Consider the following 26613-nt stretch of genomic DNA (forward strand, 5'->3'; position numbering starts at 1 on the left):
ACCCTATATGCGAAATAAAGTAAAAAATAAAAAAAAAAAATAGAATTACACATTGTTTTACTAGTGTGTAAGGGTAAAGAAGGGGGCATGCACCGGGAACCCGCTGCACTTCTCTCTGAAGGGCGCTCCTTACACATTTAAGCACACTGGCTTACAGAAACCAACATGGTTGTGAACTATCCTTAAAAATAAAGGGGCACTGGGGCACCTGGGTGGCTCAGTCGGTTAAACAGCAGACTCAATTTCGGCTCAGGGTGTAATCTCACGGATTGTGAGTTCGAGCCCTGTGTTGGGCTCTGTGCTGACAGCATGGAGCATGCTTGGGATTCTCTCTCCTCTCTCTGCTCCTACACCACTTGCACATTCTCTCTCTCTCTGAAAAATAAATAAACATAGAAAATAATAAAGAAGTACCAGATACAATATGGGATCCTGGATTAGAGCCTGGAAGAGAAAAAGGACTCTGTGAGAAAACTGATGTGATCCCAATAGTCTGCAGTTTAGTTAATGGTATTGTACCAATGTTAATTTCTTCTTTTTGACTCAAGTAACATGGTTATGTACTATCAGCGGTAGGGGAAGTTGGGCGAAGTGTAGGTGTATGGGAGCTGTCTGTACTCACATTTTGGAACGATGTGAATCTATTACATATAAAAATAATCAGATCAAATTTTAAAGTGCTTAAAAATAAATAAGCAAATGATAAAAATCAGGTACAAAATCCCTTTGATCATTACTGGCAGTACTGTTTTCTTTTTACCTCTACTTTCTTAAGAGGTAACACAACTTACAAATGAGAAAGCAAAAAAAAAAGCACACCCGTGCGTGCGTGTGTGCATGCACGTGTGAGTGCGCGCGCGCGCGCGCGCACACACACACACACACACACACACACACAGCAGTGCACCCAGCTGTTTAAATTGAAAATAGTAAGGAAGCCCGCTTCGGCGGTAGCTAGAATGTAGAAAAAGATATAATAAATCACCTCCTCCATACACACGTGGATTCTAAAACAAACAAAGTCAATGGAGCATGTACACTTTTGTTCATCCTTTTACAAATATTTACTAAGCCGTTGCTCATGGTTCAAGGTGCTAGGGATACAGTCATAAATAAAATAAAGTAGTCTTAATAAGTAAGACTTTAATAAATCTTCCCAAGGGAGTAACATCTACCCAGGTCAACCCGTTGTGAAGTTTGCTCTTGAAATACTGTATCACCGGGGGGTTGGAGGACTCTAAGATGGTCCCCAGCGACCCCTGCTTCCTGTACCGGCTCACTCACTCCGTAATCCCCTCCCCTTGCCTGTGGGCTGGATCCACAGACTCACATCTAATGAACAGAATATGGCCGAAGCGATGGGGTATCACTTTGGAGAGTACGCTATACTCAGACTTGCTTCTTAGGCACCCTCTCCTGTTCTCTCTGGGGGAAGCCAGCTGCCATTTCATGACAGGGCCCTGTGGAGAGGCCTTTGTGAGGTGCCAGCGGCCCTGGCTGATACTGGGCTGCCTGCAAGAGACTCAGAGCCAGAACCACCCCGCCGGGCTGCTCCTCAGCCCTCCGAAACCGTGAGAATCTGCACTTGTTTTCAGCCACTGAGTTTTGAGGTCATTTGTTATGTGGTAACGGCTGACTAACGCAGCTTCCGGGCCATGGTCACTAAGGCCCGCCGGGAGAGTGCAGGGCGAGGTAGGGCAACAAAACTTTGAAGGCATCTACCGTCACCCTCACAGGGAAACTGCCTATGGAGTCAAGGCAGGCCCGGAGGGGGAAGGAGGGCACTGGGCAAAGTAAGATGAGTCCGAGTCCCCAGAAAGGAGAGGCAGGCGGAGCAAACGGTTGAGCTACAAAGAATACAGACACCTAGCCCGGCTGTGCGGGGAGCCACGTGGGGCACGCAAGACCCTGCTTCCGTCAAAGCTCATAAAGCATGGCGCTGATGGTTGTCCAGGCACAAAGGTTCAAGCGTTTGGTTCACTTACTTGTGCAATTAAAGTTTTAAGGGCCAGCAAGCGCCCCTGGGCCGCAGCTTCATGGAGTGGGGATCGATCAGCCCAGCAATCTGCAACACAAATCAAGCTCGGAGTCAAGGTCTGGAGTCTCCTTCCGGCAGCTCAGTCACGCTGGCCCCCCAGCCGTTGAGAGGAGGTTTGGGGAACAGGAGGGAAGCTTGGACCACGCACCAGGCTCTCTCAGTTGCCACTTTCAGGGTGACATGCCACCGAGGGTACAGTCCACCCGTTTAGTGGCGTGTGGGGACAGGGGGCACGTAACATCTCTCTTACTTTTTGGGGGGCGGTTTTAATTTCAGACGACACAATCTTCCAGGCTTTTCTGGGGGCAGTTGAGTGTGATGGCTATGTTCAGAGCCAGTGGGGCCACATGGCCTGTTCAAGTCCTACCTCAACCATGTTCTGCCGAGAAGGGCAAGTTATTAAAATTATTTCTTTTTTTTTAAATGTTTTTTATTTATTTATTTCTGAAAGAGAGAGAGACAGCGTGAACAGGGGAGGAGCAGAGAGAGAGGGAGACATAGAATCTGAAACAGGCTCCAGGCTCTCAGGTAGCTGTCAGCCCAGAGCCCGACACAGGGCTCGAACCCACGAACCGTGAGACCATGACCTGAGCCGAAGTCGGATGCTTAACCGACTGAGCCACCCAGGAGCCCCTAAAATTACTTTGACCTCAATTTCATGATCCATAAAATGGGAGTATAGTGATTTAGTACTTAGCAAGGGCTTTGGTCTCAAAGTAGGCCAAGAAAGCACATCCCTAATGCTAGGTACTCAAGCAATTTGTGAGTATAAAGTACAGACGCTGTACTTAGGCAGTGCCCTAAGGAGCAGTCGGATCTGTCTCCCAAATATTTCTTTTCCTGTAATTGCTTGTCAGCAAACAAGACTAACCAGCTTCAACGGGACCTGCCCCAGTTTGTAAAACTTCAAATACGATCGTGCTCTTCATACACTGCGAAGCATGCAATACAATTTGGATTCTACCCGTCTTATCAACCTTTTCTAGGTGAAAGCAACCCCATCAAAGACGGGGTTCCGTGAAGGCGACACAGCTCGAGGCCGCAAGGACGGAGTGAACTTTTCCAGCAGATGAGAACCAGGGCTATCAATATTTCAGCAGGCCATCTTCCTGCGGAGGAAGTCAACGTTCATCTTCTCTAACCTCTGCATTACAAAAAGGGGGAAGGCTAAAATGAACTCTACGGTGTTGGAGTGAAGTTGGAGGAGTTGGTATGAAGACATGATTTTCAATATTTGTGTATTTATATTTATACTATTGTAACGAGGTCTTGGAGAAACGGCTGATTCCAGGGCTGGGCCAGGAAAAATCTGAGATAAAGGTGGCCTCAAACACCTTGCCAGAAAGTGAATGATGGGACATGTCAAAAAGACGCAGAAGCAGGGCCCCTGGGTGGCTCAGTCGGTTGAGCGTCTGACTTCGGCTCGGGTCATGATCTCACGGTTCGTGGGTTCAAGCCCTGCGTCGGGCTCTGGGCTGACAGTTAGCTCAGAGCCTGGAGCCTCTCTTTAGATTCTGTGTCTCCAGCTCTCTCTGACCCTCCCCCGCTTGCACTGTCTCTCTCTCTCAAAAAAAAAAATAAATTAAAAAAAAAAAAAAAAGACGCAGAAGCTGGCTTGAAGAATCTTCCACTGGTCAAGTATGGGATGCCCTCAGCATCAAAATACAAAGTGACAGTAGGAGATTATACCCTATCAAATAAAATCGGAATCTATAAGTACTGACTGATATCAATTGATATACAAATAGCACGGAGGAAGCTCTCCCTCACAGTACAACACCAACTTGGAAATGTAGAAGAAATAGCAGAATCTGACCCAAGTGATCGCCTCCCTATAATTACTAGTTATAAAGGAAATGCAGGCGATTTTACAATAGGACCAAACTGTAGACACTACCTTACCCACGGGGTCAAAGTTAACATCCGAAGTGACGGAACAAATTGGCACACCGTGTCGTGTGATGGAACGCAGTGGGCCACATCATGTACTATCGGAAGGAATGCGATGAAAGAAATGCACCATAGCATCTGTGATATTCCTGCTCGAGGTGCATAATCCAAATCTAATCCTGAGGACACTGTGAACCAACTCAAACTCTAAAGTAAGTGGCCTGTAACGTGTTCAGGCAGGGACAGAGGAACCGTTCCAGATTGAAGAAGGCTGATGAAACACAACATCTAAAGGCAACAGTCATCACTTTGCTCTCAAGGACGTTACTAGGAAAGCAGGACAAATATGAATGGGGTCTCTGGGCAAAGAGAAGTGGGAATTCTTGGTATCACTCTTGGGACTTTTCTGTCACTTCGAAATGAGCTCCAAGATTTAAAAGTATGTATACATACGTACACACACATATGTAAATTGGAACTAATTTACATAAACACACACACACACACACACATATAATCACTGGTGTTTTCATACGCCTGATATGAAGGTACAATGCTTTGATAAGAAAAAGGGATAAGAGGGGCGCCTGGGTGGCTCAGTCGTTAAGCGTCTGACTTTGGCTCAGGTCATGATCTCACGGTTCATGGGTTCGAGCCCTGCATCAGGCTCTGTGCTGACAGCTCAGAGCCTGGAGCCTGTTTCAGATTCTATGTCTCCCTCTCTCTCTGACCCTCCCCTGCTCACGCTGTCTCTCTCCCTCTCAGAAATAAATAAAAAACATTGGGGAAAAAAAAAGAAAAACGAAGAAGAATCGTAACATGAAAAAATAGTGTGTTTGTATCTCCACTTGTTCCTGAGTCACTTAAAAGCTAATGAATGGAGTACCTGAAAATCTCTTTGGACATTTATAATTTGCATAAGCTATGAATAATGACATAATGAATGCATATAATCCTCAATTAGTCAGCCTTGGTTCTCTTCTAATACATCTTCACCTCATTCAATATGAACTGTGTATCGGACCTGTTACGCTCTGGCCTAATTGCTCTTGACAATGGACCTGGGCTCCGGGGCTGGGAGGTCAGTCTTCATCCACGGATGGCACTAGCACCCTGACCAATATAAGAAGCAAACCTACAGCCGTGGCTCCGTTATGCCTTCGTTCCAACAGGAGCCAGTGACCCTGCGTCACCTGAAAGTACAATAAGTACTCAATCGAAAAATCAGAACAAGATTTACAATAACTAGCTATTGTGAAATTAGAATGCTAACACGAAGTGGCATTATTATTTTTAAAACTTACTTCCAAGTAGGCTATGGGGTCCCCTTTTCTTCTGAGAAGCAGGAACCTTAACTGCATCTTCGTCTTATTTCTAGTAACTTCTGTTACTCACCAGTCCCATAACACCCACTCCGCACATACAACCTGGATAGATCTCGAAACCTAATGTTGAGTGAAGGAAGCCAGACACAAAAGGGCACGTGCTGTGTGATCCCTTTCCACAAAAGGGGGTCAAATTCGCCTGGAGTCAAAAGGACCCCAAGCAGGGGTGGGGGCTGACGGGAAGAGGAACTGCTTGGGGCCATGCTGATAATATGCAGTATCCTGCTCTGGGGAGCTGGTACCTGACTGTGCTCACTTTGTGGAAATTCATCCAGAGGTTTCCTTAGAATTTGTGCCCTTGTCTGTATTTACAAAGCTCTTCAATAAAGGGACTTGAAAATGACCAGTGTACTGGTCAGTCCACTTTGGAAAGATAATCTCCACTCCTCTACCTCCTCCCCGCACAGGGGATGGCCCTCGCCGCCACCCAAGCAGCTGGGACGGAAGAGCAGCGTGTCCTCAAACATGTTCTGACCTCCTGGGTCTGGGTGCCAGCTCCCCTCGTGGTTTGGGGGTGGGGAGAAGAGAGAGGGAGGATGTCTCCCCAGGGAAGTGGAATCTAAGGCAGGTCTCGCTTGCTCACTGCCTCAACTGCCCCCCTTCCTGTCTATTGGCATTCGGCCACCTCTCCTGGTGTCCCCAGTAAGTTGCCCCAGTTGACTTCCAACTTGAGAGATACCCAGCTCCCCTCCTTTCAGAGGCCCTTGATCTAAACTTGTATTTCTCCTGAAGCTGCCCCCCCCCCCCCCCCCGCCTTGGCCTTCAAGAGAGGAGGGAAGAGCCAAGCCTCACTTCACGAACCGGAACGCCCCAAAACGCATGACAACCCATTTGCCCCGCGTAACGAGACCTCACTTCCAGTAAGTGGCAGAAATAGTACTGAATTCCAAGGTTTTGTGACCTAGAACACGCCCTGCTCTGGTGTTAAGAACTGCTGGTTTGAGATCCCGCCTAACCTCGAGGGAGATTTCTTGGCCGGGGATGCTTCGCTCTATCCACCATCTCTCGATGCATAGCGTGAAATGAATTCATTTGTATCACCTTCGACGTAGAACTCATCTTTGTTTCCCAACTGGAAACACACCCACTCTCCCGGAAGTCACCTTCCCAGTCACCTTGTCACTGCAGTCTTTTGCTCTTATCGGTCTTGTTTCGCAAATCGGAGCTAAGTGTGAGAAATTAAGGATAGAAGTTACTTGGCAGCTAGGGAGTTTTTCCATTCCCTTCAGGAAATATCAACTAAGCTCTCCAAATGAACGCGCGCCTAAGTAGGACTCAACCAGTCTATTTTTAGTTCTTGGGCAGACTGCCTGTATCACGGGGCTGCAAGCACGTTATGAAGCTAGTTTACTGGACAAATATGTTTACTTGTTCCTGATGAAGTGTATGGAAAATGTTCAAGTGCGTTTTCATCCTCCTCCCCCACCGTGGACTTTTTCTCAGAATATGATTTAGATTTCTAGTTCTCAGATTCTTCGAATAACACTTGCATGACAACTTCTCAAACCACACATTTCAGTAACAAAATCGGTTCCGAGGGGATACAGTGGTCTGACTGCCAAGTATTCAAGATAAAAACCTATTGTTGGGGCGCCTGGGTGGCTCAGTCGGTTGAGCGTCCGACGTTTGCTTAGGTCATGATCTCACGGTTCGTGGGGTCGAGCCCCGCATCGGGCTCTGTGCTGACTGCCGGCTCAGAGCCTGGGCCTGTTTCAGTCTGTGACTCCCTCTCTCTCTGACCCTCCCCTGCTCACGCTCTCTGTCTCCTAGAAATAAATAAAACAAAAACAAACAAACAAAAAAACCTATTGTTACTGTTATTATTATTAAAAAAATTTTTTTTTTGCAATGGCCCCCTTCCTGATTCTGACAAGTATTCGAGCTTACTGGTTTATTATTTTTAAAGAACCCCCTAACCGGTTCTAATCTCTAGTGCACATGGGACAACCTTTATTCTCTTAATTCAAGTTCCAAGATTATACGAAGCAGTATCTTCTCCTGTAGCATTTATCAAAGAAAAAATATTTAAAAGGAATCTCAATTTTGAACCAAAATATACACAGGAGCCTAGCAGAATTAATGACGTTTTAAGTAAGACAAAGGTAATGGGAAAAGAACATATTATAATAAATTTCCTGAGATATCTAAAATATTGTAATAAGATTGAGTTAAAATGCACACTCTCTAGAACACTCGATTCCAGTCAGGCGATGCACCATGGTCAATGAACCCCTTTTTGCAGGGTGTTAGGAGGTTCCCCTGAGCCCATCAGGGGCAGGAGAGCTGAGCTAAAGGCAGCGGCTGGTTGTCCGAATCTGGGAAGGCCGGTGGGCACTTGTGATACGTCGCCACGCAGAGGATGGCAGCGCCAAGGCTTGAGACGACAACCAGCAACCCTGAACGAGAGCAGAGGGCTAGGTAGATGGCTGGGCAAGAATGGACCAAAAGCTGGAAAAACCAGCTGGTCGGGGAAGGATAGGAAAAAGCAGTCTGCGTGATGAGTCACACAGAGGCAGGGCCATCACATCAAGGTGAGTCAACTGAATTTAGAACAAGGACAACCCTTCTTAAGGGTTAACACTTAGCCTGGAACTCGTCTTTTAGATTTGGCTTCACATAAACATTAAGAAAAGAAAAAAGAATACAACAGTTCCACGATCTCGTATCTGCAACTGTAAAATCCCCCAAAGTTTGAGAACCAAGCTTTCCCCCAAGTTTGATGCAGACTCCTTTGGCAGCGAAACACGGTTAAGAAATTTTATTCTTTTTACTTTGTAGTTTTGCTTAGTTGAAATATCCAGTATCAGATAGAAATAGAAATATCAAAATGTTGGATTTGGGGAGGCGGCTCGAGGCGCCGCTGGGAGTGCTGCGTAAATACACTATACACATGGTGCAATCCTTCTAGCAGCCCCCAGACTCCTGAATCCTGAACCATGTCCGGCCCAAGGTTGTGAAAACAGATGATCAACCTGTATCTATACTCTACTTTTATCCAGTTTGATGACCAAGTCCTGTACTAAATACAGTTCAATTCTGGCCAACTTAGCCAAGGCAGAAAAGTCAGATACCACATCTGTCGTGAGAAAGTGCCCGCAGAGAGATCTGTGGGCTGAAGGTGGGGCCCAGTAATCCATCGGGTGCCAAGGGCTAATGACCATGTTTTCAGCTTAAATACGTATGTGTGTGTGTGTATATATATATATATATATATATATACACACACACACACACAATTGACGAATCACACAAAGAAGCCTGAAAAATAAAAATTAAAAAACAAAAAACAAAAAACAGCCAACCTGGTTTAACTCAAGTCTGGTAAGTTATCTACAAATGCAATAGTTTAAGCCACAGAGACTTGAATGATGTATTCCAGAATGTGAACGGCCAGAAAAAAAAAATTCCAGAAGATTTTACAGCCCCGAAAATGGCATTTAACGAGGGACAGGATGCTAGGTTTAGCTATGACAGGCTAAATAAACCCTGCCCTGGTCGAGAGTTTTTTACTGCCCTCCCCTTGTTTCTGACAGCTCTGACGATAGTTTACAGGAACATAATATGCTATTGGAATCAAGAAATTTAACCTTGGGCTGAGACTTTTCTGAGTCAATTAGGTAACTTACTGATTAAATGTCACATATTTTCCCAACAGACATTTGTCTGACCAGTGAGCAGCAGAGAATTTCTGGGTTGAGCTGAACACTTGCGCAAGATTTTGTTCTTTATTTTTAATACATCTAGCTTTAAGAATATAGCATCTGACTGCTAACCGTGTCAGAAGAAACAAACCCAGTTTCTGGCATGTTACGGCCTGCATGATGACAGAAAGCCTTGTTTACCACAACTGGATATCCTGTCTACTATACACACGGGTGGGTGGGCGCATGTCTTTGTAAACACACACAGCCATCCACTCACACACATATGTGTGTACATAGGAAGGAAATTAAACCGAGAAATTAACAGGTACTATTCTCCCCTGGTCCCTGCCTTGTTAATGACAGTCAAAAAATACATTTCTGACTCTGTAACACAACATTACTTGCAAATTAAATGAGTATTATCGTAGGAGCTTGAACAAATAAAGGCATTTGAGCTAAGGGATGAATGAGCTCTAGTTAAGAGATTTGTAGGACAGCTCTGGACCCAAATCCAAACCATGCTTACCCGGGTTTTGACTAGTATAAAACCTTTTCACGAGTGTATTTCGTTAAGGACGACAAAGAAACAATGCATGTGAGCAACAGGAGCAAACATTCTAACATGCTCTTGCCAGTAAGGACTCCGTGGGATTTCACCTCATTTAAACCATGAGGACGATGTATCTCTGAGAACATCCAAACTGTGTTACTGAAACTCTCAGAAAGCCCCTGCTCATATTTACATATTAAATTAGAAAATAAGATTTTTCAGATCGCACTTAACTTGAAGCTAAAGAGCAGCTTTTTTCTTTTTTAACCAGTTCAAGCAACCAACCTACCTCCCTGAAACGTGTGACAAATGTAATCCCCAAAAGAAACCTCTTTCCACATCCCAGGCCTTCTGACACTTCCTGAAACTTCACGACTCTCCTCATTTCCCCCAGTTAATTGAAGCATTCTGATGCTTTCTCTCGGAAGGTCTTATTTCTTTGGATAAGACTGCTGTTATCTAGTGTCTTCAAAGTTGTCTAGCATATTAGAATCACACAGCCTAAGTCTGTTTTGAAAGAGAATCCTGGGTGCAAACTGAAATGGATGCTAGATAAAGAATGATGCCATCCTGGAAAGCCCGATGAACGCTAAAAATAACAGAGGGAAAATCTGAGCTCTGTTTACGAATAAATACTCCTCTCTCAGGTGACAAACCTAGCAGCGCCAAGTGTATCTGATTCATTTACTTTTGGGGCCTCTCACTATAACTGAGGTGAATCCTTTCTGGAGAGAAACAGAGACTAAATCCTACAAAGCAGGACAGTTTCAAACGTTTCACCCAAATGCTGGCATTTCATATGAGAAAAACCTTTGTTTGCAGTGGTGCCGCGTCATGAAGGATTTTTCCTGCCAGTGACAAGTGGCTAATCGATTCGCACTCCAAACGACAACACAAAACTATATATATATAAAAATATATATATATATATATATATATATATATATATATATATATAGCATGCCACCTTCGCTGCTTTACATCAGATTTATTGGTCATTCTATTTCCGGAGGGGACCCGGTCTTGTTAGAACGTGTTGTTAAAGTTTGTTGAAAACTATTAAAGAAAATTCCCTGTCGGTAATTTTTCAGGTTAGTAGAAACGAGATTTCTCCAAACACTCTTAAAAAGCCACCACCCTAGTCACTTCTTAAACAATAACCACTAATGGCATGACAAACTTGCAGAAATAAAGCTGGAAATCTTTTTTACAAGCTGGTACAGTCAACACCATTTGCCACTTCAAATCATCGTTTCCTAAAACTACCCACACAAAGCCAGACTGTAAATAAAATCCACCCTCCAGAAACATTATTCATACGAATGATCTAGGAGGGTTGGTTTTTTGGGAACAAATCCGTGTGATTTTACCTGAAATTCCACCATAGATCTCTTCTGCTATCCTAGCTGCTTCTTTTCTATTTCCTTTGACGATATAGAAATGAGTTAGGAGGGCCAAAAACACTTTAATCAAAAGTTTGAAGAAAAAGAAAGTAGCAAACATCGTAACAAAAATGTTTTTAAAGCCATAGGAAACAGGCCCGTCTTCCATTTTGGCTTGCACTCTCTACAGGTTCTCAGTGCCGCAAAATTTCAGAGTTATAATTGGTATCATATGACGTCTATTTTCAACTTTCTAGCCCTTGGTGCTCCTGTTACTGAGAACTCGTGTGTACATTCTAAGCTGTGATTTGGCGGCGGCATGTGCTGTTTCATAGCCGTGTGAAATGAACTAAAGAAGCTTCATTCCTCAGTGCTGTTTAACAAACGGGATTCCTGTCCCGATCTTGTCGATCCCTATTTCCCAATTTGTGCCACATTATGTTGGAAGGCAGTAGCAGAAAGATAAAACAAACTTGTCAGATCCCAGAGTGGCAAGGCGAGTTATCTGAAGTGGAAAGTACTGGCCCCAGAGCATTTCATTTTCTCTTCATTCTGAGGTTTATGGGAGATAATGGCCCAATCTAAAATATGACCGGTTTAAAAAAGACCATTTACTCTAAGGCAGTACTTAATAAAAGGCTCGCCTTGGATGCCTGTCCAAGTGGATGTGTTGGATTGAAAGCATTAGGCCACTTGCTATAATGTCTCATCTGTGACAAGGTCGGCTACCAAAACTCATCATTCATTTCCCATCTCAAGTGTCGGCAGGAAAGGCGGTACCTCTTACTGGAACATGTGGGCTCTCCTTGATCATGGAAGAGTTACAGGGAAACGGATCAAGATGTCCTGGGTTGTGGGTGAAGTACCCAAAGATTCTATGAATCCATACCCTCTCTCAATGGACAATATTCTCTTGTAACCCCTAACTCTTCCACACCCATCGACGGGCCAATACGAGGGAAAGAGACTTATTCTGATTTTCCCTCCCCTACAAAAATGAGATGAAGAAAATCTAGGTCTCTTCGTTCATCGTTGGCTATCTTAGATTTTCAAAATCTCTACAAAATACTGAAAAAGGCAGGCCAAAAAAGTTTTAAGAGCAGACTAAATAAATCTTATTTAATAAATGCTTCATGCAAAAAAATACGGGGAGTTTCTCTTGGCGCTCGGGCAAATTAGAACGACCACGTCTACGAGAAACGTTTCCCTGCACTCCGCTGCAAGGCTGATGATGTGTGAGCAAAACAGCCTTGACACACAACATACACTGCATCCATCTCAGCGTCTTCCACAACGTATGGAAACACGTGCACGGACCAAGCACGTTCCCTCTTCTCATGTTGTATCTCGTTCAACTGCACTCTAAGAAGCCCGCCATTTACTCATGTCGGCCCGGTGTCGTGGATTTATTGTATGACACCATTCGATCTCGTTTTGGCCTTTTCATTTAAAACATGGCTGCACTTTCTGTGTTATATACCGGGAAAGTATGGCCATGAGGAGCTCGACATCTTTTTAAGGTTCGAATGGATGTCTATGCTATATCTGAGAGACCATCTTTAACTACGTTTGAGCATTACAATTGAGATGGGCATGAAAGTCTACTGAAGTAAGGGGTTAATTCACAGCATCCCCCACAGGAGATGAAATCCTCTCAGCACCATGGTTTCTCAGCCTCAGCACAACTGGTATTTGGGGCCAGATAAATCTTTGCTGTGGGAGGGCTGTCCAAAAGCCCTGTAGAATATTCAGCATCATCTCAGTGCCAATGCGCCACTCCCATCCAGGGCTAAGCACCGGAAATGTCTCCAGACCCTGCCAGGTGGCCCCTAGGGGGGCAAAATCGCCAACCCCCCCATCCTCACCTACCCCCCACATCCAGTTAAGAACCACTGAGCCATAACAAATATAAGTGATAAACGATGAAAGAAAACCGGCTCCCCGAAGTACTGGCGAATGCAAATTACATTTTGTACAGAACTTTCATTTTCAGAATTTCATATTAAAAAAGCCCGGCCACAGGATTATACAACTTAGCGTCTCGCCATATTCTTTGGGGAATGTGGAGGAGAAGGAGGCCTTTGAAAACACTTCACAAAAGTAAACACAGACCTGGGACACCGGCTTTGCCAAAAGTAAGTTTTGGTGCAAGATGAATCGGAACATACCAACGGAGATGGCTGCTTTCCACTGCTTCCAACGAAAGGAGTGGGAGAAGCTGGCCTTCTGTAAATGGAATCAAAATTAAAGTTTCTCTTAAAATACCTTACAGGATACAAAGTATAATTAATTACGTAGCTCACATACACAATAGTTTCCAGATGTATCCGTTTATCTCAAGCAGTAACTCTAGCGCAGTGAAAAACAGGGCTTGTTTGGATCAGAAAACAAAAGCACAATTCAACTTGTTATTATTCCGCCGCGAGTAAAAGAGAGGCCGTATTCTACAAAGCAAAGATGTCAGAGCAATTCATCAGCTGAAGGGCAGTGCCTGTTGTACGAGCAGACCAAGCAACACATCAAATTGCAGGGAAAGGGCAAGCATGTGAGCGACGGGGGTGCGGGGGGAGCACTGTTGAACGAGCAAACACCATTGTGCTCAGAAAACAAGACAAACTCAGAAAATTGTCAAAATGTCATTTTGGTCTTTATTTTTGGACACGTAGCATGTTTTCGTAAATCGGTGTTATGTGCTCGTCTTTGTAATATCAAAAGAAATACAATATATTTTTCATAAATTCCTCATCACTGCAAGTTCACTTTCAAATAAATGTAAGTAGCAGGGTAGAACAAGATGTTTCCCCATATTGACCAGTGCAACACTGACAGTTACAATTAAGGTATCCAGGAAGCCTGAAAATTAAGATTTACGAGAACAAGCAAATTTACTTCCATTTGTCAAAAACAAAGGAAATAATTTTGGTTTGCAAATTACTTTACTTTACATGCAAGAAGTTTAAATCCCATTTCCATCCGAAATAAATGGCAATCTTGAAAATATGCTAAGAAACAAAAATCTAAGAACAAACGGCAGTATGCCCTTCAAAATTGCTGAACAGAATACAGAGGAACAAAGGTGACACTTGCGTGCTCTGCCGTGAATACTGGCACGGTTTCATATGTATATAGATCCGTTTCTATGCCTAAAAATCCCACTGAGATTTAATGGTCTGGGTCAGTCCGTTTTTCTCGAACAAAAGAACCCTCAACTTCCAGGTTTTAAAAACTGCACTCTCAACTTTGTGTTTCAGCACAGAACACATATCTAGTTCTCACGTATCAGTGGCAACCGGTTAAGAGGCGTGTTAAGATACTTTTTAAAAAAGAAGTTTTGTGAGTGTCGTCATTAAAGAAAACAAGCGTCGTGAAGGATCACAATACCGCCAGGATCTAGGTCGTGCACCGTCGAGAGCCTCGTTCTTTTGACTTCACAGTCCTTTATCACAAAAACTTATTCTAAAGAGTTCAAGGAGTTCGTAAGACACACCATGTGGATAATTTGGGGTTTAAAAACCCATGGCTCTGGGCAACAACGATTACAGTTAACAACACACATCCACAAAGAGACCGTGTTCCTAAAATTTTCAGACTCCATCTGCTCTAAGTAACACATTCTGGGGTAAAGACTGTTGCGTACTGACAATACTCCTCAGACATCAGCGAGGCCACAAGTGAAGGGGAGTGACTTCTATCAGAGGTACAGGGTAGCAGCTGATTTGGAGACGGCACACCTCGTACATTCTGCTCGGAAGACGTGAAGGCATTTACAGAGGACTAGATTACGTACGGAAGGACAGGGAGGGTTTCTCTGCACTATCATCAACAGTGATATCGGTCCCTAGTATTTCAAAAGCAAAAAGTATTTTCATCAACACAAATTAAGACGAAGGCTCTACCTAGGAGAACGCACGTGACCAGAGCAACGGGGTAATCTGAGTAGGCCCACGATCTTCTCCCGGCATTAAAAAGCAGGAGCATTTTTGGCATGTTCAGGATTTTACCATCTTGTCAACTGTGACGACCAAGAGGTGAGCCATCAGAGTGGTCACCAAAGAGCGACCGTGGCCCTGGTCCTTAACAGCAGGAAGTGTCCAGTCCAGTGCTCTGCACAGAGTGGGTGCTTAAAGCATGCCACTAACTGATGGACCATCTTCCTCAAGAAACCTGCTGACGACAGGGAACACTTACTGAGCGAACCAAATCAACGGCTGCGAACAGGACTTAGATGGCTACGACGTGTGTGGAAAAGACTCAAAGTAGTTCATATCGTTGTTGTACTTCCCTAAAGAAAACTTGTAAACATCTGGTGAATGTCTAACTAATGGTAGAACATTTAAAATTGGCCAAAAAATGCCCAGAAAACATTTGGCCCTTCAGCACCCAAAGCTCCCAAAGTATAATGTTAAAACGTCTCTGTTAAAGGGATTTCAGTAGTCTGAAAAACGTCATACCTGAGTGGTTTAAATGTTCTCTCCTAAAGGTTAAATAAGTGCAAGGAGTTTCTACACTCAGGAGTTGCATAAGTTTTTATCTTGCCACAAAATAAAACATTGAATGATATAGAGGTAGCATAACTTACTAAATTAACTTTAAAAAAAAGAAGAAGAAAAGCCAGGTTATTCTCAATAGTCTTAAGAGAACTATCACAAAGGTGTAAAATCTTAGGATCCAGGCTTTCTTCTACCTGGTTTTAGACATCTCCTTATTCTCGCCCTCTTTTTTACTGTGAGGATAGTGACGAGTCCAGGCCCCGTCTGGCCCTGTGGCGTCTATCGCGACATCGATGATGGAATCTGGAGTCATCCATCGCAGGAAAACGAGGAAGAGAAAGTTGAATACAGCCAACAAAGCGAAGATGTAGCCCGTCACTGGGCCGCAGTGAGAGAGGAGTCTGTCCAGGCGCCTGTCCATCGGTAACACGGCTTCTCCTGCCACGCGGTCGTACACCTGGGGGGAGAGAGGCCGACAGTGAGCGCCCTGACCCACAACAAACAACGCCCCGCGCGGACCAGGAGTGTGGCACGGACGCAAAGGGAAGTCGCTTACGTTTCATCGTCGTCGTTGCTGTGTCAGTAACGATGTGGTTAACACGGTTACAGCCATCACTGCCATTGGATTCAACACTTACGGAGGGCTGACTCTGGGCCAAGCACGGGGCTGGCCACCACGTCACACCAGGACGAGGATGCCAGGGCTCCTGTCCGCTAGGGGGTCACCATCACTCTTCACCAACTACGAGAACCCAAAGTCCGGAGAAGCCGGAACCGCCTTTCGGGTCACGTCTGCCAAGGCCGCATTTAATTCGGCAGCGACTTCCTGAGGCAGGACTGGCCTTCTAAGATTCCTGGGCGCGGCTGAGACGCTCTGACCGCTCGCTGGCGGACGCCAACCACCGCCAGAGAGCCCGAACCTAGCGCGCTTCTGGGTACAGAGGCTCTTCTTCCCACAGCCACGCGAGGCCATGGTGCCGAGCGCAGATGGGGACGATATACACAAACGCTTCGTGGACTCCAAATAGAAGGGAGGGGGGAAGATGGGGGAAATTTCGGTAGGTGGCACAGCCCACACACTGGCAGCACCGAGCGGGCGGTGGAGGACTGGTAGTAGGCAGCGTGCTTTGTACAACACCGCCAGGCACAGGCCTCGGAAATATTTCAGAAAAACCCCACAAAGACCTGTAAACGTATTTATTTCGAACACAAACGAGGCCAGCATTGAACCGTTTCAATCGCCTCCGAGCATTCCTCGTGCTCCTCCTCACACAGCACACCCGTGGGCCGTCTCCTTCCGAACTCAAGAGAGTTGGGACGTGGGGGCGCCTGGGGGGCTCAGTCGGTTAAGCGTCCGACTTCGGCTCAGGTCAGGATCTCACGGTTCGTGGGTTCGAGCCCTGCAGCGGGCTCGGTGCTGACAGCCAGCTCAGAGCCTGGAGCCTGTTTCAGAGTCTGTGACTCCCTCTCTCTCTGACCCTCCCCTGCTCATGCTGCCTCTCTCTCTCAGAAATAAATAAAACTGGAAAAAAAAAAAAAAAGAGAGAGAGAGTTGGGATGCGCAGCCCAAGTCCTACAGGGCAGCGACTTCTGGAAGGTGCAGGCCGTTTTCAGCTAGCTCTTCTACCCTCAAAACACCTGGGATACATTTCAATCAGAATTACACGGGGACTGCTAAATCAGGAGAGTCCAGAAAGTATGTTTCCAGCGTGAACTCCAATTCAATTTCTTCATCAAGTTTCTAAATAGCACCGTTAAACTACAGACGAGGAGCTGAACACGATCAAAATGGCCTGTGCGGACCAGGCAGAATGAAAAACGCAACTCCAAATTCTCTATTGCTGCTTTTTGTGATCCTGTTTCTAACATCTGTCACGTGCATTTCGAGTCCTAACTCGTCACGTTCTCAATCAGCCCAAAGACGCAAAAATCCTCTACCCATCGAGAATCCTAGTACTTAGCAAAGGCGACGCATGAGTTTTGGGAAGTAGCCTGAATTAAATGTCTGCTCCAATTGGACTTAGCAAAGCCCTGTATTGTCTAATAGACCTATAAGCTTTAGAATTAGAAGCAGCCTTCAGGAAATGTCTAAGAGTAGAGTTTAGTATCAGTTTTACCTTTAACTGTTGTGACTTCCTAGAAAAGTCTGTAACTTCCTCATGCCCAATTTAATGAAAGGATTAGATGGCATTACTGCTATTTTCAGACGTCAAATGCAATGACTTGACTAGAAACTCAGCCTAGCACATGCCAAACGTGGTACATAGTTCATCTCTTTTCACTGGAAAAGAGATTTCATAAACGTAAGCAACAGAAAAGATAAACCTATAGAAGAAAGAGCAAATGTGCACACGAAACCCCAAGAATTCAGACCCAATCGTTCAAACATCCTTGGCTTAGCACAAGACATACTTTTTCAGTTCTTTCCGCAACATTCCTCCAGGTGTAGAAAGTCTTCACGATGCTGTGAATATTTTCGGGAGCCGGCAACGCTCCTGACTTCAGTTGGGAAATCGCTTTTTCCAAACCCTCGCACAAGGACTTTACAGAAGGCTCACATAAAATGATCAGATTTTCTGGAAGTACTTCAGGAATCCCGCCAACCCTGGTACTGACCACCTTAAAGAGAGACAGGACACACCGTAATTCGTACCTCAGGAAAATAAGCAAAACCGACTTAAAAAGTCATTACAGAATGTGTCTGATTATTTTTCAGAATGCAAGTACAGAGACCCCGACAGTGCGAGCCCTCCAAGCTTTTTACCTGTAAACCACAACTGGCTGCTTCCACAATTGCCATGCAGAACGCTTCGGTAAGGGAAGTATTAAGAAAAATATGTCCTTGAACTAAGACATTTCTAACATCCTTGTGTTCTAAGGCTCCCAAGAGACGCACTCTGATTTTTGAAACGAGAGAAGAGAGAGGGGAGTGAACATCTTGCTAGAAAAGAAATATCATTTAGATGCCAAGTGTGCTATTCGTATTATACTTAGATTATTGCTGGTTCTGAGGTCTTCCACCTCAAAGGGTTAGTATCTCCAGACTCTTATCTAAGAGTCTTTTAAAGCTGTTTGGTTAAAAGCTCATACAGCTAACGTCTTTCGAACTTCTGTCACGCCTACACGTTTCACCTTCTCCAAAACCGGCTGGCATTTAATAAAGGTATTAATATGCTTTGATGAGTAAATATTAAAGTCACTTCTAAAGAGGAAAGTGCCCCCTTTATACCGATGTTTCACCGCCAACATCTTTCTAAGTTACTGAGAAAGGGAAGTACTTGAATCTGTATGTGCGGGGCAATTTACACGACTTGGGCCATGCTATACTGCTCAGCAGGCCTTGAAAACCGGCAAACATTTCCAAAGTGGTTGGCGTGTGCCTGTGCATATGCGTGCACGCACACACCTTCCCGGGCACCTCCAACCGCTGCCCCTCAAGTCAAATCATATTGGGCTAACAACAACAGAAATAAAATTGTGAATTTTTAAACTAAGGTTTCCCGCAGTACACACATTTTTTTAAAAAATGGACCTCGCATCACAGTTGTACATCAGGCACGTGTAAGAGAAGCGGCCCACTTAACACGTATCACCCAAACTGAATTTAGGTAACTGGTATTTTCTCACCCAAGACAGTATGGAATCCATCAATACCTGTCATGTAGCTGGTACCTTTCCCGTACTTCTTCCAAAATGATTCTCTTAGGTCCCTCTCCTCCAATTATGAAATTTAAGTCTGGGTATTTCTGACAGAGTTCGGGTATTATACCACTAAGCAAATCGGTCCCTAAAAATATAAAATAAAGGTGAATGTTGGAAATACTAATATTTAAACTTAAAAAAATTCATCAGAACTGAGAATCCACTCACTTTGCAAAGTATTAGCTATGCCCTCCGTAAGAATAGAAACGAACTCTCAAACCTTTCCCGGGGAAGGTGGAATCCTTGGAATCGTCCAAATTCCTAAAAGTTGCAATTCTTAAAGACATATCCATTGACATCCACTGTTACCCAATACACGGACTATTCAGTTTCATCTTAACGGAACATTCTTTAAGTTATTCACTTGTGTTTATGCATCACCTACTCATAAAAAAGGTACGTGAGGTAGCGGACATTGGAGTTCGTTCTCCCCCGAGCTGGACAGCCGACTGGAGATCTATCTAGGTCCTGTCCCAGCCGTTTTATGAGCAGGCTCTTTGAGCAAAGGAAAGTTTCCCGATACAGAAAACGAAGAGACCAGGTGTACCTGAAGTCCAAGATCTCTTTGAGCTACACACTTTTCTCCCAGTCTGCGTTCCACTTCTCGCCCTGGGAGAGGGCCACGCGACAAGGCAGGGCTGAACTGCGGCCTCCGCTTTGTCGAGCATGCGGTTTGTGCAGAGGATTTTACGGTGAACACCTTGGTGTTCGGCAAAGTGAAAAGAGAAGTCCATCCAAACCTGCTACGGCCGCTTCCCTTGAATGACAGTGAACGAAGGTAGCAGGACCGGAACTGCCAGGTCATTACAGTCCACAGAACCAAAGGGCGCATCTTGGTTCCTTTCTGTTCTTTAATGAAACACTCTACTTATAAGAATACGGAAATACAACCTCGGGCAAGATAAAGCAACAAAACACACCATGCCCCTTTTAGTCTCGAAGCGGCCACCCAAAGTGACAGCAATGTTGACACTATTTGGGAATTTAGTTCATTGACAATTATAAATTGGACACATTCAGAAGTGAAACTAAATGTAAAATAACCCAGTTAAAGTTTATTAATTTAAGAAATGCATACATACACACACACATCCATAAGAACTGCACTTCTCAGTCCTTCCCAGATACAGGCAGATCGATGATTAAAAAAAAAAAAAAAAAAGGTGGGAGAAATGATATATACGGGGTTGTTTTTATTAAACAATTCAAAGCAGGATTTAAGTAAACTCCGCTAGTGCTTTCAAAATATGATTGCATTAGCGAACATCAAGTCACTATGGCTTTTCTAAACTACGAAGACTTCTCGTTAAAATCTTTGCTTCCAGACAATTACCAGATCCATCCATTGGATTTCCACATAAACCAGAAGATGGCTTAATGACCTCTAACATTTAGTTTCCTAGAGTTCTTCCATTTTCTTTCCTTTCCTTCTCCCTTCTAATACAAAGGTTAAGAACCCAGTCTTCCAATGAAAACTGCATACATATAAAGCACTCATTATAACTGAGAACAACATTTACTGAGCGGTTACCACAGCAGGCAATGCCCTTGAAGTGCGCGGGGTCATGGAATCCCGACAACTCCCTTACAAGAAATGGAACTGATTAATACGATCAATGAGCTCTAACATTATTCTAAGGATGAAAGGGTTTTCCCAAACAGTAAAAAATATTCCCCTGCCTCTGAGAAGAGTCTAACACAATGGAACGTACAAAAGGACTTCCAGTCGCCATAGTCACACAAAACGGACAAAGAAAAATCACGATCCCAGTGGCTTCTAAAGCTCAGTCTAATGTATTTTAATGCATCTTCTGAATCTATACCTAGAGTCTGGGCCAGAGGTGAGGGGAACAAGAGACCTTAATTCCAGGGCTGGACTGACGTGTGTCATCTCTGATACTTACTGTGTAACCTGAGCGAGTTACTTACCCTCTCTGAGACTCAGTTTCTTTGTCTGTTAAATGCAGATAACATCTACCCTAGAGTTGTTGGGAGGGTCAAGTGAGGTACTGTACCATGCACAGGCTCTATCAACTGCAGAATATAAATGGAAGTTGTCATTACCACCGCAGCGAGAAGGGGGCAGGACTGCGAGACCCTGACTGAGCAAAACAGGCCCTAGACAAAGGGAAGAAGGCAGCCAGGGAACCTCAGGGCTAAGAGCCAGGATTTATCCTCTCTCGCTCAATACACCGCAGTGGGCCCTTGAGAACTGGTCCAAAGGAACACCTCCTAAGGAAATTAATTCGTTAATCATCAACGGACCATAAATACAACTACTCACTTTCAGGCTAGAGATGTGGCCGTTCCTTCTGAGAAGGCTACTTTCTGCACGGAGCCAGGCATATGGAGAGGGTTCGCTAAGTATTTGTTAAGTAACTGAACTGAGAACAGGACACACCGTACCTTTAACTCTGCTGCTGGTGGTTAGCTGGGCTGGCTCGAATACCATCGTTAGTGAAATAAAGGTAACAGGTTTAGTTTGCACAAACATTTCATTTTGCTCTGATCCTCGACCATGCCTGCGCCATACTCCTTCTCAGCCAGCTAGCTCACAGAGGTACGCGACGTGGTTAAAAGACAAACTAGGCGCATTTTTCTAAGCTGCAACACATCCCCAAAGTCCCCCGAGGGATTCTGAAGAGAGAAGGCTGGTCCACTGACATCTTCTGGATTCAAGAACGTAAGCACGTGGACAGCGCACGCTTTCAGCCCAGACACCGCAGCTTGACAGTTTCCTCACCAACCTCCACTTAAGTGGATTGCTGGACCAACTGAGGCTCGAGCAAGGCCCGTGTCTGCCTTGTAGGCCACTCCCGAGCCCACTGCTATGCTCCTGACGCCACCGCCGAGCTGCATGCTTACCAAGAATCAGCTGCATTTGCCCACGTAACTTTGATGCCGGTTAAGCTTGATAATGCGGGTACTTGGGGAACATTGGGTAATTTACTTAAATGGCACATCAACTGACAAAACGGTTTGAAAGATTCAAAAAAGGAAAGTGACACCAGAAAGCTCTTGTCCAATTAGGGGCTATCCTAAACCATCATGTCAAATCAAGAACAAGTTAAAAACTGTGAAATACATTACTTCGTACACCTTTACGTTCTCACCCCACTTCAAGGAAGCCCAAATTGGCAATTATAAATAATGATGCTTCTGGAAGGTGACCGTGCAAGAAAAGATGGTGCAGCTCAGACCAGCGGACCAGTACCCTTACGCCTGCAGCTCCACATCCAGCTACTTATTGGCAACTCAGGGCATGTTACTAACATTCTGAAGAAATCCAAGTATCTAAGGAAGGGTATAGATGATGTCTTTTTCAGTAACTCCCTACTTTAAATGATGATTTTGATTACTGGACAGGTTTTTCAAATACCATCCAGAAGACCACTTAGGTTCTGAATAACCAGACTATTTCAGGCTTTTAGTAAACGAGGCTCTACAAATGCTACTGCGGTGTCCATTAAGTGCTGCAGAAGCACCAAAGAAAAAAATCCTCCTTGATAATGGCAGACACTTATCAAAAACAAACTGGCCTAAGTACTTTATAGGAACCATCACTGAACCCTCACAAGATTCCCAGTGTTGCCCAAATCGTCCAAATGAAAAAACTGAGCCTCAGAGATATTAAGTAGCTTGTCCTCCATCACACAAGGGGCCGCAGGGAGGATCAGACTCCAGGCTGTCTAATCCCCTCCCTTCACCACTTACCTGCCCACAGGTTACGAGAGCCTTCTCTACGATTAAATGAAAAAGGCTTTAAAACAGCAACGTGCACAACAAGCCCACTGATTCTGAGGCTAAGCGTGACAGACAGGAAAGCAAGAAATTGAAAGATTCATAAGGGTCAGCCCTGAATAGTAGTTACAGCTGATTTTAGTTTTCACCTCTGTGCTTTTCTCAGTTTGCAAAAGAGCTGCAATGAAAAGACATTACTTTCGCAATCAGAAAGAAAGGGCTACGTGTGCTCCGCCTTTTTACCTCTTACCACACAGGCAGGGCTGTTTAACCTTAAGAAGACCTGACCTGTTAAACAACATCGGGTTACTGTTTTTACGTAACTATTAAACGTTCAAGGTGGGGGGTGGCATTCCCCAACATTCCAAATAATGGGGGGGGGGTGTATAAAACAGTATTAGACGTTCCTTTGCCATATTTAATGCAGAAGTGGTTATGCACCCTTAAAACAGAAGAAAAAGCCACACAATCATTACATACAAGTATTCCACAGCTTTCTACAAGAAACACAAGTCTGTGCAGTGCAATTGTAGCTAGCATTTCATTACCTTTTCTGTAAACAAGTCTGCTGACAACAACAATAGTTATTACACTATCATGCCTTCTAAATGGGTCTGGAGTGAAGTCAGTAGGGTCTACAGCATTGGGAATGACGGACACTATTTCAGGATTCAGTGCGGCTCTTAGCACAGTGTTTTCCTTACTAGTATAAGAGACACAAATTATGTGGTTTGTGTCACAAAGAGACACGGTTAGAAGCTTGTTTGTAAGCACCGAGCTGACATCAGCAAATCCGAAAAGGGAGTGGTCCGTGAAGACTGTCTGGAGCCCCATGGTCTTGGCGTGGAAGAGGGCATCATGGGCCATGGCAGAAAAAGAACTATGTGAATGTATTATCGTGACTCTCTCCCGAACAAATATGTACCTGAGCAATGGCAGACTGTGAAAGAGGGTCGTGGCTGTAGATTGGTTGTACATGACTTTCAGAGGCAAATAATAGACTTTGAGGCCATTAGTGAGGTAACGGATGCCTTTTCGATTTCCATAAGCGTGGGTGACAATTATGACTTTGTGCCCTCTTTCAATCAGGCACTGAGAGAGCTGGTAAATGTGGCTTTCCACGCCTCCCATATTAGGATAGAAAAAGTCCGACACCATGCATATATTATGGGTACGGGTCCTACGTGTTGACAGATTTCCAGGGCTACCGTGGGAGAGCACAGCTGAGGGAGACTGGCCATGCCCACCTCTTCCTCTATAGGCCATGCTGAGGTTGTTTAGGCATTAGTCCTTAGAGCAACCCAGTTAAGATATGTGTCGTCTAGTACCTGAAAGAGAGTAAAACAAGATCTCAGCTCAGAGACAAAACAGATTACAGTTTCCAAATCTAGATATAAACACTGTTTGATGCTAATGTAAATTTGCCAGCTTTCCCCCTAGAAACAAAAGCATACAATGAAATTACTCATCTGATATTGACTTGCTTAGCATTTACTATGTACCATACAACAAAATGAGATTCTGCAATGTCCTTATGTTTTCACTTTGCTTTAAAAAAAACTCCCACACGGGGGCACCTGGGTGGCGCAGTCAAACCTCCTACACTTAATTAAAAAAAAATAAGTTTAGGGGCACCTGGGTGGCGCAGTCAGTTACGCACCCAAGTCTAGATTTCGGCTCAGATCATCATCTCACAGCTGGTGGGGTCGAGCCCCGTGTCAGGCTCTGTGCTGACAGTGTGGAGCCTGCCTGAGATTCTCTCCCTCCTCTCTCTGGCTCCCTTGCCCTCCCTTGTGTTCTCACTCTTAAATAAAGTTTGTTACATCTTTGTACATAAGGATGCGCTATGCTAACAAACCAGTGCATTCCAATAAATAAATATATGGCTCTTTACAGTTTGCCAACCCTGCTCTAGAGCTTAGCCACTGATTCAACGAATCTCATACAATTCTGCTATTCACTTTGTGGTTTATACTAAAATATACCTGGAGCTAGAACTGTCTTTTTGACAGTGGCTTTTTCAATATCTGCCTACAGGACCTGTTACAGACATCTACCTACATTTTCCCCTTCCATTTTCAAGGATGGTGATGAAGGGCTCCTTTCGTCTTCTTAAACTTTCTTACAGTTACGTAAGCCTTTCTTCCATGAGTGTCCCTCTCTTTGGTTTGAAGTCTCAAGATAAAGGATCAGTTAGAGGTGGGCTGGATCTGGGGCCATTTTCTAAACCTAAGGCAGGAAATATTGACTTCAGGGGTCCCCTAGTTCCTCCTCAGCACAAAACGCCCACTCAATATTCACCATTACAGAGTCTTACTTTTAAAGCTAAAGAGTATTTTGGAAAGCTAGTGAAAATCGTCTTCAGGTTTACAATGGAGATTTCCACACCTCCAGAAACTCAACCGTACAAGGGAAACCCACTCTAAAGGTCTGATTTTCTGATTTCACCTGCAAACTCAGGAAATGCAAATCAACTGCCTGTGCAAAGTCTTAATTATTCTTGCCAACAAACTCGTCTATACTTTAAATATATTCTCAGAAATACTCAGTGTTTGCTGATCTGAATTTACTAGACAAGATTCAAGATTACCAAATATTGGGAGTCTTCAGTTTTGTACTTTACAGTGGTTTCAGTAACATTTTTTCTTTTTTAATTTTTAATGTTTATTTTTGAGAGAGAGAGAGAGAGAGAGAGAGAGAAGCAGAGAGTGAGGGAGACACAGAATCCTAAACAGGCTCCAGGCTTCCAGCTGTCAGCAGAGCCCGACACGGGGCTCAAACCCCCAAACTGCAAGATCATGACCTGAGTCTAAGTCAATGCTTAACCGACTGAACCACCCAGGTGCCCCTCACTAACATTTTCTTATTGTCCTTTACCACCTAAACCTGAATTTCCAGTTGTATTTAATTTAAAAAGATGAGAGACTTAAAAACGAAAAAATGAGTGAAGAACCCAACGAAATATTCTTAAAGTTTTCTCATAAACCTGCTAATGTTCTGTGAGGAATCTGCCTACTTCCATCAGGTTATCACACCTAACATCTTTCTGGCATAAGAGCTCACCAAACGGCACAGATTCTCAGATTTTAACGCCGAAGAGAGAGGCTTGGAGATCTAGGGAAAAAACCTCCCTTACTTTACAAACGAGAAGCCAAACAAGTTGAGCGATTTGCCCAAGGTCTCCACCCAGCCACTTAAGTGGCAAATACGAAATAGCCATAAAATTTGCAACCATCCAAGGCCAATGAGTTTCTGGACAGACTGCGGCAGCGGCTGCCAAGGAGCCTTAGGGACACCCCGCGGGGGCTTGGGTCCGGAGGGCCGGACTTCCACAGCCACCCCCTGGCCATACCCCGGCTTCACTCACTGAGAGGTCACCGGGGAGCGCCAGGACCGAGGAAGGGACGACCCCGCTCAATGAGCAACCCCGTTGGAGTCAAGGAGCGTCCCGCCAGGCCCAAAGGGAGGAAGACGGCCAGACGGTGCGCAGGAGTTTGAGGCTGGGGGTCCCGGAACCCTTCACCTCGCCCGCCTCAATCTCGGCGGAACCGGCTTCAGCGCGGCCGCCCCAGCGCACCCTCAGCTCCACTCGACTCCGGTGGCTCTCGACCCCGACTTCCGAGCTTCAAAGCCGCGTCGGCTTCGCCCCCTCCACCTCCGGCCACACTCCCACGGGTGCAGCCCCGTCCCATCCGGAAGCGGCCGCGAGCGTCGGCGCAGGGTCAGACGCGCACTTACCGGCGAGTCCCATGGCCGCCAGTGTCCGGACCTCCCGCGGCTGCAGCCAGAGT

At 44.9% G+C, this 26613-nt stretch overlaps 2 protein-coding genes across 3 annotated transcripts in view; both read right to left on the reverse strand.

Annotated features, from left to right (window-relative positions):
* ASB11 (ankyrin repeat and SOCS box containing 11) overlaps positions 1 to 6327 on the reverse strand; it is a 19558-nt gene extending 13231 nt beyond the window's left edge. The window contains exons 1-2 of the mRNA XM_039233937.1: positions 6270 to 6327; positions 1986 to 2065 (exon numbers count right to left, since the gene is read on the reverse strand). Of these exons, the coding sequence (XP_039089868.1) occupies positions 1986 to 2065; positions 6270 to 6327 (138 nt within the window). The remainder of the gene's footprint in view (positions 1 to 1985; positions 2066 to 6269) is intronic.
* Positions 5346 to 26613, reverse strand: PIGA (phosphatidylinositol glycan anchor biosynthesis class A). Of its 2 annotated transcripts, XM_039233883.1 has the most exons (8): positions 26561 to 26613; positions 24070 to 24150; positions 19034 to 19166; positions 18144 to 18276; positions 17792 to 17998; positions 15574 to 15836; positions 6270 to 6478; positions 5346 to 5373 (listed from the first exon to the last, which is right to left on the reverse strand). In XM_039233883.1, exons 2-7 carry the CDS (start codon positions 24086 to 24088, stop codon positions 6433 to 6435), a joined length of 801 nt encoding a protein of 266 aa, XP_039089814.1. In that variant the 5' UTR covers positions 24089 to 24150; positions 26561 to 26613; the 3' UTR covers positions 5346 to 5373; positions 6270 to 6432. The 2 variants fall into 2 exon arrangements, with proteins under 2 accessions (XP_039089814.1, XP_039089812.1); XM_039233881.1 differs by lacking the exons at positions 5346 to 5373; positions 6270 to 6478 and having other exon boundaries at positions 13515 to 15836; positions 23371 to 24150.

The sequence above is a fragment of the Hyaena hyaena genome, unplaced genomic scaffold (genome assembly GCF_003009895.1).
Source record: "Hyaena hyaena isolate Hyena2069 unplaced genomic scaffold, ASM300989v1 scaffold_80, whole genome shotgun sequence".
Lineage (NCBI taxonomy): Eukaryota > Metazoa > Chordata > Mammalia > Carnivora > Hyaenidae > Hyaena > Hyaena hyaena.